We start from the raw sequence: 21,098 nt of genomic DNA, 5'->3' as shown, positions 1-21,098 counted from the left end.
GAACTGGAAGGGATCTCAAGAAGTAACCAAGTCCAGTCCTCTGCCTCATAGAAGAACCTATCACAATCCTTGACAATTTTTTTAATTCTAACCTGCTCTAGACCCTTGCAGGCCCCCCCGCCTTCAAGGAATGGATTTATAATCCTGGGTTTACAAGGCCAATGCTCAAACCACTGAGCGATGTATAATAATATCTTAATTAAGATTAAGTGAAGGAAAGATCATAATTGAAAACATTGATAAAAATCTCCCAATTCAAATTTGAGGCTCCTGTTCTGGAAAACATTCCTATTCAGAAAGGATGTTTAAGCATGTGGTAAGTCCCAGTAGTGCTTAGGCACATTGTTAAAAGTTAAGCATGTGCATAGGTGTTTTGCTGAGGAGGGATGGATTTAAGCATGTGCATGTGTGCTTATATGAATTATAGCTTAACATCTTAGGCCATGATCCTGCAAAACTTAACTGGCCTTTAGCTTTAAGTATGTAACTAGTCCTGTTGGGGTAATAGAACTACAACCGTGTTTTGACGGGGGTCTTAATATATGATTGCATGATTTATGTAGCCATGGTAACATGATTTATGGCTACATAAACAGTGACAAGGGGTGATGACTTTGGTGCTTAATTCCTGCTCATGAAATAGGTGATGATGAGTGAATAGTGTATCAAGGGCAGAGTGTTCTTTCACTGTAATTGCAACAAGGCCGACCCCTATTATGCATGCTTTGATTGTAATACTGATTTGTGCTAGTGTGGTTTTGCCTCTGTTTCAAACTAGGGCAAGGTACAGTGGTACAAATCATTTTTGACCCCTCTGGACAATTAATAGATAAGGTGTGCTGCTTGTGGTGAAAAATGCCTGTGAGAAAAGGCCTGAGGCTGCAGCAGCTGGAAACAAGAGCTCCTGGAAGTATGAACTGTGCCATTCATATCAATAGGATGTTAACCATGAAATCTAAAAATGGGTTTCTTAAATGTCAGCATTCATTATTGATCTTTACAACAGATATATCCAATATAAGTGCACATGCCACCATTGTAAACTGCCTCCTAGGTTTTTTCAAGTACTAAAAGTTCCAATAGACCTTGCCATGTTATCAAATTCTCCATTGCCTATCATGTATTTGTATTAAGTTAAAAAAAAACCGTATGACACACAGAGAACAGGAGGCCAGCTTCAAATAAATTGACTATCTTCAAAATAAATATTACACAGGCTGTTGCCTGCTTTCTATTATTTGTTTACAGTAGAATTGAAAATATTTATATTTTAACTTGCATGAAGCTGCTACAGAATTTCCATCTTCTTGTGGAGTTGATTCTCAGCTAACTGAGGTGAACAATGGATACTTGCATTACTTCTGACTCCTTATCGTTGAACCTTTGCCATAGACAAGTCATTGAGTGATCAGCCAAACTGTATTGAGCCTCACATCCTATCAGTGCCCTCTTGTGGATGTGAGTTGCGCTACAGTGACTCAGAAATTCAACTGGAGTATTTTACCTGTTGATCTTTAGCTGAGTATCTGTGGAACAAAAATGAAGATTGATTTTTTGGTCAGTTTTATTGGGTCTTTGAAACTACTAACAGAATGCAGATTGTGTGTCAAGGAAGAAGAGACTAGTTGCAGCTTAGTGAAAGGAGTGGGGATAGGAACAGGGCTGTCGCCAAGGTGGGATGAGTGGGGCAGCTGTGCAGGGTCCAAAACCATGCAGGAGGTAAAATGGTGTGGAAAATGCCAAATAAAAATGTGCGTGGGATGCAAATATGCTCACTTGCTCTGGATGCTAAGATGGTGAATTATAGCTCTGTATAGGAACAGTGACACAACTCCATAAGGCATGCTTGAGCATACACATAGAGGGATTGCTAACAATAAGGCAAATTTTGAATGGAATTGAATGAAATGAATTTAAGTGTCAGCAGAATTAAATGGTGATAATACCGCTGACCTTTCTGAACATTTGGGAAGATGGATAGTGGCAATTTGCACAAACTAATATGTGTAGAGCTTGATGGATGGGAGGCTATCAAGACAATGTGAAATGCAGGTGTGGATGACGATTTCAAGAAAGTTACCATCAGAATTTTGGCATCCACAGGCAGTATTTTGAAGATGGTGTGATGGAGACTTAGACACAGAACATGTGAAAGGAGAAATATTCGTGTTGAATATGATGCCTGGGAGAAAAAAGTGACATTGAATGAAAGACACACTCTCCAGTTGACAGGGAGAGAGGTGGGAATTGTGATTGTCGATAACAGAGATTGCCAACCCCTGTTACATGAGCCTGTTGAGAATGGCATGCTGTAACAGGGTGGTTTGTCCTCTTCAAAGGGTTATGGGGCCTGGAGCCAGTCAACGATACCATAACAAAGGAACCAGGCACACCTATGTGGCTATATAGATGATCCAAGAGGAGTGAGTGCTCCACAGTAACAGATATGGTTAAATTTGAGGGCAAAAGAAGAAGGGGTATCTGAGGAAAGAAGGTAATTTCTATACAGATACATTCTGTACTTTGGTTGGAAGGAAATGGTTCTCAATCCTGCTGGAAAGGAATAACAAGTGGGGTTCTGTAGGGGTCTGTTTTAGGACCGGTTCTGTTCAACATCTTCATCAATGATTTAGATATTGCCATAGAAAATAAGCTTCTTATGTTTGCTGATGATACCAAGCTGGGAGGGGTTGCAACTGCTTTGGAGGGTAGGGTCGTAATTCAAAATGATCTGGATAAATGGGAGAAATGGTCTGAGGTAAACAGGATGAAGTTTAATGACAAATGCAAAGTGCTCCACTTGGGAAGGAACAATCACTTTCACACATACACAATGGGGAGAGACTGTCTAGGAATGACTACAGCAGAAAGGGATCTAGGGATTATAGTGGACCACAAGCTAAATATGAGTCAACAGTGTGATGCTGTTGCAAAAAAAGCAAACATGATTCTGGGATGCATTAACAGGTGTGTTAGTGAAATGAGAAGTCATTTTTCCGGTCTACTCTGCACTGGTTAGCCTCAGCTGGAGTATTGTGTCCAGTTCTGGGCACCGCAGTTCAAGAAAGATGTGGAAAAATTAGAGAGGGTCCAGAAAAGAGTGACAAAAATGGTTAAAGGGCTAGAGAATGTGATCTATGAGAAACGGCTGAAAGAACTGGGCTTGTTTAGTTTGGAAAAGAGAAGATTGAGGGGATGACATAACTGTTTTCAGGTATCTAAAAGGTTGTCATAAGGAGGAGGGTGAAAACTTGTTGCTCTTGTCCTCTGAGGATAGAACAAGAGGCAACGGACATAAACTGCAGCAAGGGAGGTTGAGGTTGGACATTAGGAAAAAGTTCCTAACTGTCAGGGTGGTCAAACACTGGAATAAGTTGCCAAGGGAGGTTGTGAAATCTCCATCGCTGGAGATATATAAGAACAGGTTAGATAGATGTGTATCAGGGATGGTTTAGACAGTATTGGTCCTGCCATTAGGGCAGGGGACTGGACTCAATGTCCTCTCAAGGTCTCTTCCAGTCCTAGTATTCTGTGAAACTTGAGAATGAACTCAAAAGGTTGTGTGAAGTAAGAAATGAATTGGCAAGAGAAAAAAGGCCACTTGCCTCTTATATTTGTCTGAAAAATGACCATTAATAGTCCCAGGATCGAGAAAAGTTTTTCTTTTCAAGAACGGAATAGATAGGTTCAAATTCTGTAGCATTGGAGAAAATGGGAGATGTAAACAAAATATTAACGATAGCAGAAAGGTGGTCATTAATTCTGTCTGAGGTTAGATTAAACAATAGGAGAGAGAAAGAGGTAGTTTCCTGATGATTTTGATTGATGTCAGGAAGATACAGGTTTGTCAGAGGAAGTTAACTGTACTTTGGTGTTGCTGTAAGCTAAATAGTGACAGTCTGTATGTAATCAAAGTGCTTGCTAGTTAATTATCTAAAGCAAATATTACTGTTCCAAACAGATAGCTTGTGTATGTTAGTATGTGTGTGTTGTTTTTGTAATGCTGTGTAGAACATAATACATTAAACTCTAATTAAAACTACTGCAGATATGATTTCTTTCAACTGTTCTCTCTCTCAAAAAGCCTTTTTGTTTTTAGGTTTTCAAAAATCTTGGCACAGATGTCCTTTCGTCTGCTTTTGAGGGTTATAATGCTTGTATTTTTGCATATGGACAGACTGGATCTGGGAAGTCCTACACAATGATGGGAAATGCTGTAAGTCATGGTTTGCAGACTTCAGTTATATTATGCATTTGGATTTGTTTTGAAACCATAATTCTCTGTCTTGTTTGCATTTTGCTAATTTTAACTTTTTAGTAGTTACTTGGGAGTCTACAATGTTCCCTTTAGCTACGTTGGAGAAATTTTAAATTTGGGGTTGGAAGGGAAATCTCTGCTGCTGTTGTATCTAATAATAAGCTATTTGTAGTGCGTAGATCAGAACCAAAGTGCTCAAAAGTAACAAGTGATTTTTGGTTTCTCAACTTGAGACATTTCAAAGGGGTTATGGTTTTGAGAACATATATGATCAACGTTTTCTGAAAGAGTCTTCCTGGTTCTGAATGAAAAAGAAAATCAAGAAGGGTGTGAAATAATCTCTTTAAAAATAAAACCTTGAAGTTTGTGAATGGGGACTGAGAGTGGTAATGGCTGAATTGGAGTTTTTAACCCACTATTTAAAAATATTTTCCAGACTCTAATTTTAACAGTTTAAGTTTTGGTTAACTCTGGCACAGGGTGCTTAGCAGAGGAAAGTCCAGCAAGAGGGGAATTAGGCACAGTTGACCCCATTGAGGGGGTATGCTTGCCTAAAGGGAGATGGAACTGTCTGAGGAAATTTTTGAGCAGTGCATCTAATAGCAAGTGGATGAGGTGCATCTTAGAAGTACCCAGTGCTAGCTGTACACTCTAGTAACGCTTGGCTAAAATAAAAGCTGCCACCTGCCCTCTGCCAGTTAAACCCTTTTTGCACTGTAGTGGTTTCACTGATTTTCACCTTCTTGAGCAGACCAATGTCAATTTGGTTCTGTCTTTTACTTATTCTGTGTGTACAGTAGTAAGTAACTTGATATATAATGCTATGAAACTTCTCCCATATAGTGAATAAGCGTAATATAATTTTAGGGCTAGAGAGAATTTGATGAATGAGAGCTATAAATTGCTGAAAGAAGAATGCTGAAAGTAACATACATATTGTGAGACTTCCTGAGTAAACCTAGCGGCATTAATCCTTAAGAGATTTTTCTGTAATATAGCAGTGTTTGTTTGACCCTACTCAGAAATCGAAGTCTGAATTCGTTCTTATTGCTGTGGGCAGTATTCTAATTTGGCTGTTAATACAAGACTATATAAATAGGAAGACAATGGCCATTGGCTCCCAGAATCATTTGTATAAAACATTTGACCCAAGACTGTACCTGTAATAGACAATAATATTACAAAATTCAAGTTACAAAAAAAGATTATTTATTATATCTTAAAGTACGATTAATAAAATTCTAGTCAGGGGAGACTACTCTCCCAGAATTTACACTGCCATTAGCAAATATGCATTGATTGCCAACTGTATCACTGATAATGTGATGATATTCTAATAACCATGTAGCCACCTGCACAGTGGGTCCCCAGATGAAGACTTCACTTCTTTGTAATCACAATTGGTTTTAGATGTCTGTTTAAGTTCTTGGTCAATTTTAATTACTAACTAGTAATATATTACTGACAACATCACCAAATAGCTTAAAATTGATGGTTAAATTACAAAGAAATAGAAAATAAAGGAAGGGGCTGCTTTTATCTGGGGTCTGTAGTTTAGGATGCTGAACACTTTATTATAAGACTGTGTTTTCAGTGTGCTAAACTTTAATTGGTTTGGGCTGAGATTTTCCATGCAGGGAGTCTGCTTCACACTGATTCAGTACATATATACCCAGATTCTCTGCTGAAACTATTCAGCTGTTAACACTAGAACAGTGGTTCCCAAAGAGTAGTTTGCAGTCCCAGGAGGATCATAAGATTTTGAAAATCTGTGCACGGTTGGACTGCCCAAACCTGACGGCACTGTATGGTACCTTCAGCTAGGTGCACAGTCCATATCGTTTTATTCGCTGGGTTTCAGGGGGGAGACCAATATTCCATTGAGACTGAGATGGTTGCTCCTCTGGGTTGCATTGGTGTGATCATCTGTTGGGGGCAGGGATCCAGACCAGACCAGTGCACTTGTCTCAGGCTCAAATGTGTCTGCTTCTTTGCTCCAGCTGGGACAAGAGAACTTGTACTCTATTACCAGGATGACTGATGAGGTCTTGCACCTTCTCATCCAGCAGCTGCTGGTACCTTGCTCTGTCTGGGAAGGACCCAGCCTTCTTCCTCAAAGGAGGAAGCAGAATCAGACTCCCTCCCTCTGTTCCCTCTGCCTCACATGCATATAGCAGGAGAGAATTTTTGAGTGCACCATAGGCAGGGCAGGCTTGCTTATTCTGGGGCTCTTGTTAACTGTGCTGAGCATGAAAGAGTGGGCACTGCTGCACATGAGCACACTCCCCTCCAGAACCTGGGAGTGAACTGGAGATTCTGGTGTCTCAGAATTCCTCTGTCAGTAAATATCAGTGAAACCCTTTGGGGAAGTGTGTTAGCTGTCTCATGGATCATCTTCCATATAGAAGAGGATAACTACTGCTGCCAGTTACTCTGTTAGCTCAAGTGGCAGAGGTTTGTGGTGATAAGACATATGGGTAGGTTGTGTAATTTAGCAGGACTACATTAACCAAAGGTGTTAACTCAGTGACTGTTAGGTTAATAATTTGTTTGGCCCATATATTTCATTTAATATAATATTTTTGATATTTTTGGTGGGCTTTTCAGGCTTCCATATTTCTCTACATCAGCAGGTGTCAGTATGTTTCCACATGATTCAAATTTTGTTTTTTCAGTTTCAGAAACTTAGGAAATTACACACACAAAGCAATGCCTCCCTCCCCCTGCCCCCCCAAAAAAGTTACAAAATCAAATACTCAATTTGAGACATGCAAGATTTAAAATTGCCTCAATTCGACCCCTCCCCTTGTTTATATATAATAGTCTTTACCTTGCTATTGTGTGCATTGTTTTCCACAGGACCTCTGCCTCAGTGCAGATAATGAGGATGGATCAGGGTTGTTTAGTGCAAGGGTGAGCAAACTTTTTATGTCAGGCTCCACTTTTTGTCCTGCAACTGGCAGCGCCTCCCCCGCCCACTCCCCAGTGTAATCCAAACTGGCCAAAATTTTGGTTATGTTCATATGAATAAAACTTTTTGGCATGTATAAGAAAATAGGTATGTAGAATGGAAAACTTTGTTAATGGTTATATAAATGTGAATACACATACCTAAAAACAGTAACATATTTCAATATTTTTAATGAGGTGGATGAGCCTGAAACCCAGCAGCTAATTGTACTGCCCCCCACCCCATGAAATTTCCCAAGGGCCTCTGTCCCACATTTCACGCATCCATGATTTAGTTTATGGGCCTGTTGTTTGTAGGACTCCTGCTTCTTTTATTGCAGATGTTAGATGGTGTGTAGTGGATAAGGTGGAGGATTTCATGGGGAGAGAGGATGGTCTCAAGGGTGGGCAGTTGACTGTTTCCCTGGAGCACTGGAGTCTTTCTCTGCCCTAAGTAGATTAGAGTTGTATGGACCAAATGTGTGGTGTACAGTGTAAAATGTAACCCCAAACTAAGGGCCTGTACTAAAATCTGAACTGCAGTTTGTTTAATCTCCAAGTTGCTATGGCCAGTAAATGTGATTTAAGAATATCTACTAATAATTCCCTGCTCAATGTGTTTGGTTATGGTCAGTTTCAACTAGTGATTGCTTGGATTTTGTTCTTAAATAATACAGTGCGTGCATGAAGCAGTGTAGAAAATAAAAATTGTTGTTTCAGGGTGATGCTGGTTTAATACCTAGAATTTGTGAAGGATTATTCAGCAGAATAAATGAAAAAACAATATGGCATGAAGCATCCTTTCGAACAGAAGTCAGGTAGGTTTTGGAATATGTTACAGAGATTGCTGGGGATGAGCTGACTTATCAACTCCTTGTTTTCATATTAGTATCTTTTTGTACATTGTACTCTTGCATGTTTCTTCTCAGCCACAAAATGGATTTTTGTGGAACTATTTTCAGCACTTTCCTGTTTGGCCTTTGACCTTTTGTGTGAAAATGATAATGGTTCTTAGGAAGCATCCTCCTCTAGTCCTTCCACTTGCATTCAAAAATTTCACAGCAGAGAGACCCAACAAGGGAAACTTCATCTCAGGTGCTGAAAGTTTGATATGACTTAAAGTCTGCTGAAATAGTTCTTGAGAATGAAAACACTTAGGAACAGTTGAAGTTGGGATAGTTTGTGTGCCAGTTGCAATAATTTTAAAATATTAATTCTTCAGGTTTTTGGATTTTGTAAGCAGCAGGAGTAACAGTTTTGGAAAATACATTAGATTTTTCTACATCCTATTATCACTTCATTAGTCTTTTTTGCTACCAGTTGAACCTCTCTAATCTGGAACTCTCGTGTCTGGCAAACTCTGTAATGTGGCATGATTTTAGTTAGCCAGGCAACCACTTATCAAGGGTATGGCTAAGTTCCCCATGGTCCCATAAAGTTTATATCCAGCCACCATTTGTGGCTTTGTGCTCTGTACTGTTGTTCAGCTGTAATTTACTCCAAAATGTCTTCTGAGAGCCCAGTAAGCAGTGGAAGTGTTGGTAATGTGCTAGGAAATATTGACATCCTGTCATCCGGCACCAGTTAGGTTCCAAGGGTGCTGGATGAGAGAGGTTCAACCTGTAGTCCGTTTTCTAATGTCCAGAGAATAAAAAGAAAAGACATTTAACAGTTTACTATATTTTCTGCTGCTACAACTACACATACTAATAGGAATTGCATCAAGAAATACTAGTTCCAAGTGGTTTTGTCTTTGGAAGCATATTACAGCACACGAAAAAGGAAGCTAATAGAGATGTTTGTATTGTAATATCATCCTTAAAAGTACTGGTACCACAGAGTTGGTTATATATGGTATCATAACTTGGTAAGAAAGTTACAAATTAGGATCTGTTCCACAGAATGCGTGCATGCATGAGTGACTGAATAATCAATTGGACTCTTGTGGGTGAAGTTGCTCATGTCAATTGGTGGAGTTGAGGCTGAGTTCTACCAGCTGAGTGAGCTCTTTCCACTCACTTTGATTTTTAAAATCTTGTATCAGTCAATATTTTTTTTCTGAATTAAAATTCTTTTGTTTCAGTTATCTAGAAATCTATAATGAACGTGTGCGAGATCTGCTTAGGCGGAAGACATCAAAAACATATAATTTAAGAATACGAGAGCACCCAAAAGATGGGCCTTATGTTGAAGGTAAAAATCATCTCAAGTGCCTCCTACTTGAATAATATGTTCAGGTTTTATACGTAATCGTTTACAGTAAACCCTCGACATGCATGGCTTGAAGTTGTGCATAGCTCCTTCTCCCGGCCGCACTGCTGTCAGCCTATTTGTGCTGCCAGCTAGGCAAGCTAAAAGCCCCTTCTCCCTGCGTACTCCAAGCCATGGGTGCCGTTAGGCTGACAGCCGTGCAGCTGGGGGAAGGCAGAGAGAAGCAACCAGGAAACTGACCAGTCATAGTAGGCTGTTCAATTTCCTGGATCTGCAAGCAGAGGGGTGCTGGGAACCAAGCGGCGGCCTAGCTCCTATCTTCACTCCAACTTGTGCGCAAATTTGAATTATGCAGGGAGTTTACAAGTTAAAAACAAAAAACAGGTACAGTATATGCACATGAAGGTGAAAGGCAACACATTTCATGAATATAAAAGCATTGTTGAGAACAGCCTTTTTTTGTTTTGTGCAGTTTTCATTTACAAACCCTGTTAGCGTACAATACTTTTACACTTAAGCGAAGCTCTGCTAATTGACTTCAAATCAGCATTAGAGCTAACATATAAATCATGGATGTTTTGAAATAGAAAGAGCCTATTAGACTCTATCTTAGGGTAAGTCTTCACATTGGGTTGATTGACCATGCTGCACTTGATCTTTTGGAGTTGAATTTAGTGTGCCTGGTAGGCAAGTGCTAAATCGAACTCACAGGGCACCTCCATCAGCACCAGTACTCCTGCCTCTCGTTAGGAATAAGGAAAGTGGATGGGAGCGAACACTCCTGTTAACCTCCTATAGTGGAGACCTGAATTAAGGTACATCATTCCATCTACGTAATTAACATAGCTGGAACAGCATAGCATAATTTGACGTTTTCCTGCAGTGTAGACCTGCCCAAAGTCTACCTCTCTGCCATTGCAGATTTTTGTCCCTTAGGAAGTTCGAGAGGTTCTATATGGTTTGAAGAGAATTATGCATTCTTTTCAGCTTTTACTGTAAATGTTGTAATAATCTGGTATTCCTCACACAATTCTCATTCCTCTATTTCAAAGGCTGACTATAAATCAGACTAAATGCTTCCTGTGCAATTTCAGCACTGCTGCATTATATTGAGATAGACCTGAGTTTCAATCAGTTCACACTACCTTCATAAGTATATTTACCTAACTTATCATCATTTTTGTTCTTGATCAGATTTGTCCAAACATTTAGTGCAAAATTACAGTGATGTAGAGGAACTTATGGAAGCAGGAAATATAAATCGAACCACTGCTGCAACTGGAATGAATGATGTTAGCAGCAGATCACATGCCATTTTCACGATCAACTTCACTCAGGTAAAAAGAATTGCATTGTCTTTTTCAATATTTACATGTGACAACTTACGTGCCAACTGATTTCATGAAGCTGTCAAATCTGCAGCTTGGGAGACCCATGTACTTGTGTTAATGCAGATACACAGCTGAAATGAGGATGACACTTAAATGGATTTTAAGTGGCACGCTGCAACTTTTATTTAGCTTAAACATCAGAAAGGGGTATTACCAGCCTATCACCTGTGATCTCCTATACTAGGCGTTGAAGTGGAGGTTACAAGGGCTTCTACCACATAAGCCTTAACTTGGGGAGAGCTTTTCTTAGCCTGTCGACTAGCACGCAGCTCAGTTGGGGGCCCTCCTCTCTACCTGCTTCACTTCACCATCATGAGAGGGACAGAGTGCAGAAGGATGGGGAGATCAGCCTTTAAAAACCATGAGTTCTCACCCTGTTGCATGAACCAAGACCCTTCAGCAAAATCCCAGGTCTTTTATTTCTGAGAAACGTTCATTTTATACTTTTAGCTGCACTGAAAAATGGCCCCAGGCTGAAATGAGTTAACAGCTCAACAAAATACTTTAGGTATTAAGTGCATTCTTACTGTCCTTTATTGCTTGAAGGAGCTGTAAGGAAAGTGAAAAAACTCCCCAGCCTTGTGCCAGTTGGCTGTCTAGGAGGAAAAAAAAAACTTGCCTCACCTCCAGGGTGATTGGTTATACCTGCAGCATCTGCCACACTGGATTCCTGTTCGGAATGGTTAGGGTGGAGCTGCTAAAATGGAGCTGAAAGGGGTTCTGTGTGAGACAGGCTCCAGGCTAAATGACCAGAAATGGGGTAATGGGCCAGTCAGCACCTCTCCCCTACAACTGGCCAATGGATGGCACAGACCCTGATGTCCTTCCGTGAGTGTCTCCCTCTCTCAGTGCTGGGGCCATCAACTTTCACCACTAGCCCAAGCAATTTCCCTTGCCTTTTGAGGTAGGTGGATGGCATTTGTCCACTGCAGCAGAGAAGGGTAAAGGTATATTCTTATATTACCTAAGTGAGGTATGATGTTCTCAATGACTGTATTAAGGCATTGTTCATTACAGTGCTTAGGTATTTTTAAAATGTTTTTCATATGCACCACTCTGGGAGATAATTGACTAAAACTCAAGCTAAATCCCAGTGATTAACTAAGGCATAATATTTTATGTTGCTGTGGAATCTCAACACAACAGGAAAAACATGGTATTGAAAATTGTGTGATTTGCATAAAAGTAGGTGATAAAAGTTGTGACTACCTTTTCTGCTTTAATAATAGTCATATCCTCCTTAAATAGTCCCATGGCCCAAACTGTAGACAACAATTTTTATCATGGTTCACTAGTTAACTCTTCCCAGGCCACACAGTATCAGACTTAAAAGTAGCTATCCTACAGCAAAAAAATTTTAGGACCAGACTCCAAAGAGAAATTGCTGAGCTACAATTCATCTGCAAATTCGACACCCTCAGCTCAGGCTTAAACAAAGACTGTTAATGGCTGGCTAAATACAAAAGCAGCTTGCCCTCTTTTGGTGTTCACACCTCCAGATCAACTGCTGGTAGTAAACCTCACCCTTCCTGACTTGAGCTAACCTTGTTATCCCCAGCCTTGCTCTGGCTTATTTATACCCGGCCCTGCAAATTTCCATGACCAGCATCTGATGAAGTGAGTCTATACTCACGAAAGCTCATGCTCAAAACTTTTCTGTTAGTCTGTAAGGTGCCACAGGACCCTTTGTTGCTGTTCCTCTTGTGGTTATTTGAGCTGAATGCTTACATTCCCTCATTCAAACATGGACTAATGTGGTGACCACAGAAAAGGGAGTTTACTATTTATTTTTGTGAGGATAGTAGCATTATGGAAAACTTTATGTAGGGAGGGCAAAGGGAAGGTAGAGTTTGGTATGGATGCAGAATTTTGTGGGGTTTTTCTCATAGCGGCTGTGTCCATGCTACATTCCTCTCTCGAAAGAGGAATGCAAATGAGGGAAATCATAAATGCATATGCAGCACTGATTTGCAAATCTCATCCTTCATTTGGATAATCTCTTCCAATCACTTTTTCAGAAGATATTTTTTTGAAAAAAGAACAGCTGTGTAGACAGGGTTCTTTTGAAAAAATACCGTTCTCGAAAACTTTTTCCTATTATGTTTCAGAAACAAGGGTTCTTTCGAAAATGGGTTTTTTCAAAAGACCCACAGCTACATGGCTTTTTTTAAATTTTTTACAAAAACACAATCGGAAGAGATTATGCAACTGAAGCACATGATTTGTAAATCAGCAATTTATTTCCATTTCTGATTTCCCTCATTTTCCTTCCTCTTTTGAAAGAGGAATGTAGTGTAGATGCAGAATTGTTCATCTTACAGCTTGTAAGTGTAAGGTGGGAGGTAACCTAACAAATGGTGTCAGTACATCAGTACATTGTTCAAAGAAACTATGAGGGGGAAACAGTGAAAAGAGAGGGGTGTGTGTGTGTGAGAGAGAGAGAGAGAGACACCGTAACTTCAATTGTTAGCCAGAAATGTCCCACAGATTTTAAGTTAGCTGTACTTTAAAATAACAGTACATTTAACAACTTTAGTAGTTGCCATATCTATATCTATATCTATATATATCTGTATATATTTAAATAGCTTGAATGAATTACTTCTGAAGTATTACTTCAAAAATCAGGTAAGTGGGTATTATGCAGCTGCTCATGGATGAACTCCTTTCCTTTGCAACCTCTGGTACACCTGTCTTCTGAGGTTCTACTACCATAAACAAATAAATGTAGCCACAAAACATGACATGAAAGATCATAGGACTTTGTAGCTTAACTGATTATTTTTTACTTTCTTTCTGTATTTTTCTTTTAGGCTAAATTTGATGCCGAAATGCCTTGTGAGACTGTTAGCAAAATCCATTTGGTAGATCTTGCTGGAAGTGAGAGAGCAGATGCCACTGGTGCTACAGGGGTTAGATTAAAGGAAGGAGGGAATATTAACAAATCTCTAGTTACTCTGGGAAATGTCATTTCTGCCTTAGGTATGTCAGTTCTTTCATGCTCATTCATGTTTCTGCATTAGTATTAGATATTTGTTTCTTATTTGGTTTGCATTAAATCTGCTGGAGTCGGTAATAGCTCTGTGTTTTGGATTTCTTTGAAAAATTAAGCCATATACAGAATTGCTTTTCTCCCTCCTTTGCAGCTGATTTATCTCAGGATGCAACAAATCCTCTTGCAAAGAAGAAGCAAGTATTTGTGCCTTACAGGGACTCTGTGTTGACTTGGCTATTGAAAGATAGCCTAGGAGGAAACTCTAAAACTATAATGATTGCCAGTAAGTGTTTTTAACACTTTATACAAATTAGTTGTAAATATTTTGATTCTTAATGCCTCATTAAGAAATAGTGTTACACTTTGTTAAATTAATGATTAGTTTGCAGAGCAATGCTTTCTAATAGAGTCCACACTCTCACTAACTGCTCTCTTTTTGGTAAAGTATAATATGAATAGTGTTATGCTTTCATGGGAGCCTAGCAGTGCAATGAGACCGTGAATATTTGTGTGCTTAATTTCTGCACCCCACACCTATTTTATTACTAAATATATACATGCAGATTTTCAGGAAGATATGCACAGCTGCAGATATTTGTGTATGCAAATCAGATGTCTGCATATGCATATTACTAGTTGTCTAACAATCTGTGCCTTCTTCAGAAATAAATATTAAAGATTTAGAAATTTAATTATTCTGATCGGTTGAGCCTGAGATCAAACATGTTGTGATTCATTTGCCTTCCAAACAACTCAGTTTTCTAGTTATTTTAACTGCTGGGCAACCTACCACCCTCAGTCTGTGGTCTAAATATCAAAACTTTTTTCCCCTCCTTGTGGCATGTGTATCATCAATGGTAATAAAGATCCAGCAACATAAATGTACCCAGTAATTTTGTTGATGTGTGAAGTAGCATGCTTTCCCATAACTCTATTATAATCATGAATAGTTTGGTTGCATTTGACTCCGAATACACACAGAAGGCAGATCTGTTAAGTAAGAATGTATGTTTGCTAAATAGGTACTCTCTTGACATTAATAGTGCTTTAATCTGCTGTGTTAAGCTTAATTATTTATAATCTGCTCTTGCTAGAACTTTTTTACAGCTTAAACAAAAAGTTCAATAATGGCTTTGTTCACTCAACAAACACCTCTGAATCACACAGCAGATATGCCATGGTCTTGCTTATCCCACATTTCCTCAGCCCACTGAAAGGTTTCCAGAAAAGATTATAAAGAAATAAAACTGCAGTGAAATTGTACTGTGTATGATGTTGTGTCTTTCAGTGTAGTAGAACTGAATGATGGACAATGGAAAATTACTTTGAGTTCTCACTTGTCCTTTGATTGTGCACATACAATATAACAATTTTTTGGATGTTAGATTGTGGTGCTGGGGGAAGGGTCTTGAAGGGACAAGATGTTCTGGTTGTTCAGAGAGAACTGTGTGGTGGACTGGCACTCCCAGGATAAGTGCCTCTAGTGCACAATCTTGAAATCTTTCAGAAATCTGTGCCACACCCTCCCCGTATGCTGTCTTTTAGGCGTATAAAGAGGAAGTATGGCTTCCAACTTCCTTTCTGAATGCCAAGTACCAGTCTTCTTACATGACTTGCCTCTTCCTTTGATTTTTTTCCTGCTTTTGCTGTTCTTTTAAATAGTATGACAGGGTCAGGCCAGAGGGCTGCAGAAGAGTAACAGAAGGGAACAATGTTAGCTGTAGATTTGAATAGGTCCTTGCTCCCAGAATAAACTAACAAGGACTGATCCAGAATCATCTGCAACCTGCTTGAAGCAATCAGGGCAGGTAGGTCAATTAAAACACCTTGGGTAATTAGGAGGTTTTCAGACTCAAGGAAGTGAGGTTAATCAGTACAGCTGGAGCCAGTGAAGAATCAGCTGAGACCAGATATAAAAAGGCTTCTCTTTTACTGGCTCGGTGGGGAGTGGAGGAGATAAGGCTCTGTGGAGAGTCTGAGAGGAGTAATTGGATGCAGGTACCAGAGGGAAGAGCCTGTGATAAAGAGATTGCTGGGGACTGCTATGAGGAAGTGGCCCAGGGAATCATTACACATCCTTAGGAATTCTGGTGTCTTCAGAAAAGTGCAAAATGGAACATTCTTCCTGAACCGGAAAATGACCATTGGAAATGTTGAAGTGTGAAGTTATCCTTTGAAGATCTGGCCTGCTCCTTGCTCCTGTGGCTCATGAAGCTGTACACAGACATCCTGGACAGCAGTAAGGAGCAGAAATTACAGGCAGAGCAAGTGCAGAATGGTAGTAGAATGTGCCTGTTACCATTTAAAGGGATGCTTTTGCAATTCACTGACTAGGCTAGATCTCAGTGAAAGCAATATTCCTGCTGTTATGGGTTTCAGTGTATGCTGTAGTATATGTGAAAGTAAAGGGGAAAAGTTTCTGGCAGCATGGAGGTGTCAAGAGAGATCACCTAGTGGCTAATTATAAGCAGCCAGACACCAAGGCAGTAACAATAGCACATCAATGGACACTGCAAATCAGAGTCAATTTGAAAACCAGTTTCATGAATGACCAGACAGCGATGTTACAGTTCTGTATGTTTCTCTTAACAAGGTGCTCGCTGCTGTATGTGTACTGGCCTGTAGACTGCCTCCCTCCCCTGCAATGTAGTTAACACAAACAATAAAAATCCTGTTTTTTTTTTTTTTAAATCATACATTTTTATTTAGGAGACACAGGGAACAGAGAGAGAAAAAGAGTTTAGGATATATGGATTAGTGGGGGCAGGGGAGAAAGCGAGAGCAAGTGGCTTATGACAATCCCTCTGACAGTTGTGGGAATGAAAAGCTTCTGTTCCAGGAGACATCTCTGGGGGTTGAGTGAAAGGCTAACCATGGCTTCCCCCACATTCTAGGGTGCCTGGGGGAGAGGAGGCTATTGAATTTGGTGAGGAGGGCAGGCAGTTTACCATCGGGTGCAGGGGGACTCTCTCTCTGCTCCAGGTGTTTTTCCTGCACTTCTGCCAGGTATCTCATCAGCTCTGTTTGCTCCAACATGAGCACTAACACCCCATCCTGCATCTTATGTTCATGTTCCATGCTCTCTTGTCCTCCTGTTTGGGTGGATGACACTAACAGTGTTCTCCTCCATGCATTCAATTGAGCTCTGTCAGTTGCATTTGATCGCCAAACATTTCATCCCGTGTATGTTTTCTCACCTTCTGATCTGTGGTAGCTGAAGTGCTGGAGAATCTGAGGGAATGCATAACAAAGCCATAGCTGTAGCTGCATTGGGAAAAAAAATCAAGGGTAGAATTTAAAAAAGATACATTGTAAAACACAGAAGGATAACTCTTTTCCAATGAATGAAGCACCATGTTGCACAAAAGGCATGTGTTACCTACAAAAACAAATTTGTCATTTAAAGCAGCTGCCAGGAAGGTAGAAGCCACAGCACAGGGCAGTCGGACTCCATTTGGTGACAGGCATGATACCCAACAAGTTGGGGTTCTTGCCCTTTTGCTTCTGCTTTTAATGGACTGCTTGCAAAGTACACCCCCTTGTGGCTATCTGGGCATCTGCATTTGCAGAGTGGTCCTGATAGAGTTGGGGACTGTAAAGGTTTATAGGGCTCAAATGGTCATCATGTGTTTGCCACACGCCCAGCACGCTTGCAGAATGCAACTCTTCCTTCCCACAGTCACCTGCCAGGTTAGGGTGGGGGGAACCTGTTCTCTGGGATAGTCCCTTCAAGCCCTTTGCAAATAGGACATCAAATCTCGGGTTCTGTTTTGTTGGGGATGACCAAACAGGTGGATTGCCTCAATGCTATTGGTTGCAGAGAGCCCTTGTTTCATCCTGGTTGCCATGAGCAATATCGTTGCTCTTCACATCAAGAGAGTTGGATAGGGAGTGGATGCTGACTGAATGTATCCAGAAACCTGGACCTTTATGATGCTGTGCTTTTGTGTTACAATGATGCCAGATCATTTATTTGCTTGGCGTGAAAAGTTGTCCTACTGTGGAGGACAGAATAAGGTGGGCCTCCCCAGGGACCTTCTGAGAAGGGTTAAAGAGTACCTCTGAGACCTTTGTAGAGATGTGCTAGGAAGAATCCTGCTCCATCCCCAGATAGGTTAACAAACTCTTCTGGGGAGCCCCTACTACAAAGGCAAGGTGTCCTCCACTGTACCCCTCAGGGTAGATGAAACAGATAAAACCCATTTACACGTACCTATTTTAGCATGATGACATGCTAACTCAACAGATGTGCCCTCTTCAGCATCAGTGTCTGGGAGCAATAAATCGTGGAAGGGCATTGGCTCCCAAGTTAGTAAAAGGTCCTGGCTGTTGGGGAGATTGGATCCTCCACTTGCTTGCTGAGCATTCTCTTCCTCTTCCTCCTTCTCATGTGCAGTTTCCTCCCCATTGTTGCCCCAGCCTGACAGAAGTGTCACTTGGGAGGTATCCATGGCAACAAAAGAACCGAGTGGACTTGTAGGCTCTAAAGCAGTGTCATCTAATAGGAATTCAAAGATTGCCACACTTGTGCTTGCTGTCTTTCCATATTGGCTAGGGGCCCCTCCCCCAAAGCCAGGCACGCCCAGCCCCCAAGTCAGGCTAGCCCACCCTCTCCAGTTCTGATTTAATGCTGGCAACTCACAAAGCTGCTGCTCGATCCACTGCCAGGACTGCTGCTGGGGCCATCGCGAAAGCTGCTTCTGGGGCCACCACTGAAGGCATCACTGGGGCCACTATGCTCTTCTCCCACCAAGCAGTGGCGTGCATGTGTGTGTGTGTGCAGAGCAGACAGATATCACTCCCTGTGTGCAGCTCATAGGGGGAGCCACATTAAAGGCTCCAAGAGCTGCATATGGCCTCAGATCCTTATTTGCTATGCTGTGGTGTTCAGTATGTTCACCATTTGCCATATTGGATGCTGCAGCTCTAAAGTTTTACATCATTTTGTTTTTGAGTGTAGTTATGTGACAAACAGAATTTACGTTTTTGTAGGTTGTACTTTTGTGATAGAGATCGCACCACAGCACTTACGTGGGGTGAATTGCAATATAAACAAAAGTAATAGTATTTTATTTTCATTGCATATATTTACATTGGAAAAATGTTACTGAGCACTGTATATAGTACAAGCTTTATTATCACTGTAGATGCCAATCGATTAAAATCTGCCAGTTACTCGAATTGGGGCCAGCAGCCAGCCATGCTCCACCCACCCCTGGCTGATTGACAGCCCTGCTAGAAACAGATACAAAATAATAAAAATCCTCTTTGCATTATCTCTATTAAGTACTTTGAAAGATTTCTATGTAAAGATATTATGACATTTCCAAAGGAATCCATTTCGGAACAGTTGGAAGAGGGGAAAGTGATCACAAGTAGTCATCATGGATTCACCAGTGGCAAGTCATGCCTGACCAATCTGATTAACTTCTATGATGAGGTAACAGGCTCTGTGGACATGGGGAAGTCAGTGGATGTGATATACCTTGAATTCAGTAAAGCATTTGATATAGTCTCCCACAACATTCTTGCCCATAAGTTAAAGCAGTAAGGATTGGATCCATGGACTATAAGATGGATAGAAAGCTGGCATGATGGTTGGGCCCAACAGGTAGTGGTCAAAGACTCAATATCTGGATGGTGGCCTGTTTGAAGTGGAGTGCCACAAGGCTCGGTTCTGGGGCCAGTGGTGTTCAACATCCTTATTAATGACCTGGATGAGGGGCTGAATTGCACCCTCAGCAATTTTTCAGACAACAGTAAGGTAGGGGAAGATGTAGATATGTTGGAGGGCAGAGACAGGATCCAGAGAGACCTGGATAAATTGGACTGGGCCAAAAGAAATATGGTGAGGTTCAACAAGAATTGTAGAGTCCTGCACTTGGGATGGAAGAATCTCAAGCATTGCTGTAGGCTGGGAACTGACTGGCTAAGCAACAGTACAGCAGAAAGGAACCTAGGGGTTTTGGTAGATGAAAGGCTGGATATGAGTAAACAGTGTGTCCTTGTAGCCAAGAAGGCTAACAGTATATTAGGGTGTATTAGGAGAAACATTGTGAGCAGATCTAGATAAGTGGTTTGGCACTGGTGAGGCCACATCTGGAATATTGTGCCCAGTTTTGGCGCACCTCTCTCCACCCGTATTAAAAGCATGTGGATGTGCTGGAGCAGGTTCAGCGGAGGCCAACTAAAATGATTAAGGGGCTGGAGCACATGACCGGTGAGGAGAGGCTGAGGGATTTTGGCTTGTTTAGTTTATGGAAGAGAAGACTGAGGGGTGATTAAATAGTAGCCTTCAATTTGCTGAAGTGGAGCTCTAAAGAGGTTGAAGAGAAACTGTTCTCAGTGGTAACAGATGGCAGAACAAGGAAACAAGGAGCAATGGTCTGAAGTTACAGAAGGATAGGAATAGGTTGGATATTAGGAAAAACTACTTCACCAGGAGGGTGGTGAAGCACTGGAATGCATTGCCTAGAAAGGGTGGTGGTTTCTGTATCCCTAGAGGTTTTTAAGTCCCAGCTTGACAAAGTCTTGGCTGGGATGACTTAGTTGGGGTTGATCCTGCTTGAAGCGGAGGGCTGGACTAGATGACCTCCTGAGATCCCTTCCAGCCCTATGATTCTATGATATCCTGGACAGTTGAACAGCTGTCCCCCTCTGTTCCTCAGCTGTGATGACAACCACTCCTCCTTCTTCTTCGAGTGGTCCCCGTGGGTGCTCCACATTAGGTGTCGGGCTCGCCCTGGCGCCGCAGATCGGAAATTCCAGTGGTATCCCATCGGGTCGTGCATGCACCGATGTGCGCCGGTCTTTCGCGTGCTTTCGGTCACGTGCGCAATCCAGTCCACGCCAGTTCCTTCTTAACCACCAATGGCTGCAGACGGAATCTGCTCCGGCTCCAGTGCCTGAGACAGATAAAACCGTTTTAATATAGTTTGTAGTTACTAGTTAGTTTAAGACTGTTTAAGTTGGTTTTTCTTCATATATATAGTTTTTTAAAAAAAAAGGTGGGGTGGGGGAAGAAGACAAAGACGGCCGCCTTAATGGCTGTAAACTTTATCTCCCTTGGGGACTGTGATTAGCTGCTAAATACCCTATTAACATTGAAAGGAGTTAAACGCCTTGGCAGAGATGTCTTCGCCAGGGTTTAAGAAATGTGAATCGTGCCGCGAGGCCATGCCTGCATCTGATGGCCACAGTAAATGTATTTGTTGCCTTGGAGAGACCCATGTTCTCCAAAAATGTCCTCACTGCTCTAAACTTATGGCCAGAGCAAGAAAGGACAGGGAAATGA

At 41.2% G+C, this 21,098-nt stretch overlaps 1 protein-coding gene across 5 annotated transcripts in view; it reads left to right on the top strand.

The window, feature by feature from the left end:
• KIF16B (kinesin family member 16B) overlaps positions 1-21,098 on the top strand; it is a 286,791-nt gene that overhangs the window by 23,379 nt on the left and 242,314 nt on the right. For 4 of the 5 annotated variants that reach the window (XM_074989378.1, XM_074989376.1, XM_074989375.1 and 1 more), the window contains exons 4-9: positions 4,100-4,216; positions 7,928-8,025; positions 9,291-9,400; positions 10,613-10,755; positions 13,623-13,791; positions 13,956-14,087. In XM_074989378.1, coding sequence (XP_074845479.1) covers positions 4,100-4,216; positions 7,928-8,025; positions 9,291-9,400; positions 10,613-10,755; positions 13,623-13,791; positions 13,956-14,087 — 769 coding nt within the window. Of the gene's footprint in view, positions 1-4,098; positions 4,217-7,927; positions 8,026-9,290; positions 9,401-10,612; positions 10,756-13,622; positions 13,792-13,955; positions 14,088-21,098 lie in introns of those variants that run through there. The other variant, XM_074989380.1, reaches the window with a different exon arrangement.

The sequence above is a fragment of the Carettochelys insculpta genome, chromosome 3, assembly GCF_033958435.1.
Source record: "Carettochelys insculpta isolate YL-2023 chromosome 3, ASM3395843v1, whole genome shotgun sequence".
Taxonomy (NCBI): Eukaryota; Metazoa; Chordata; order Testudines; family Carettochelyidae; genus Carettochelys; species Carettochelys insculpta.
Note: the sequence above shows the minus strand (reverse complement) of the source record. Positions and strands in the feature narration are given on the sequence as shown.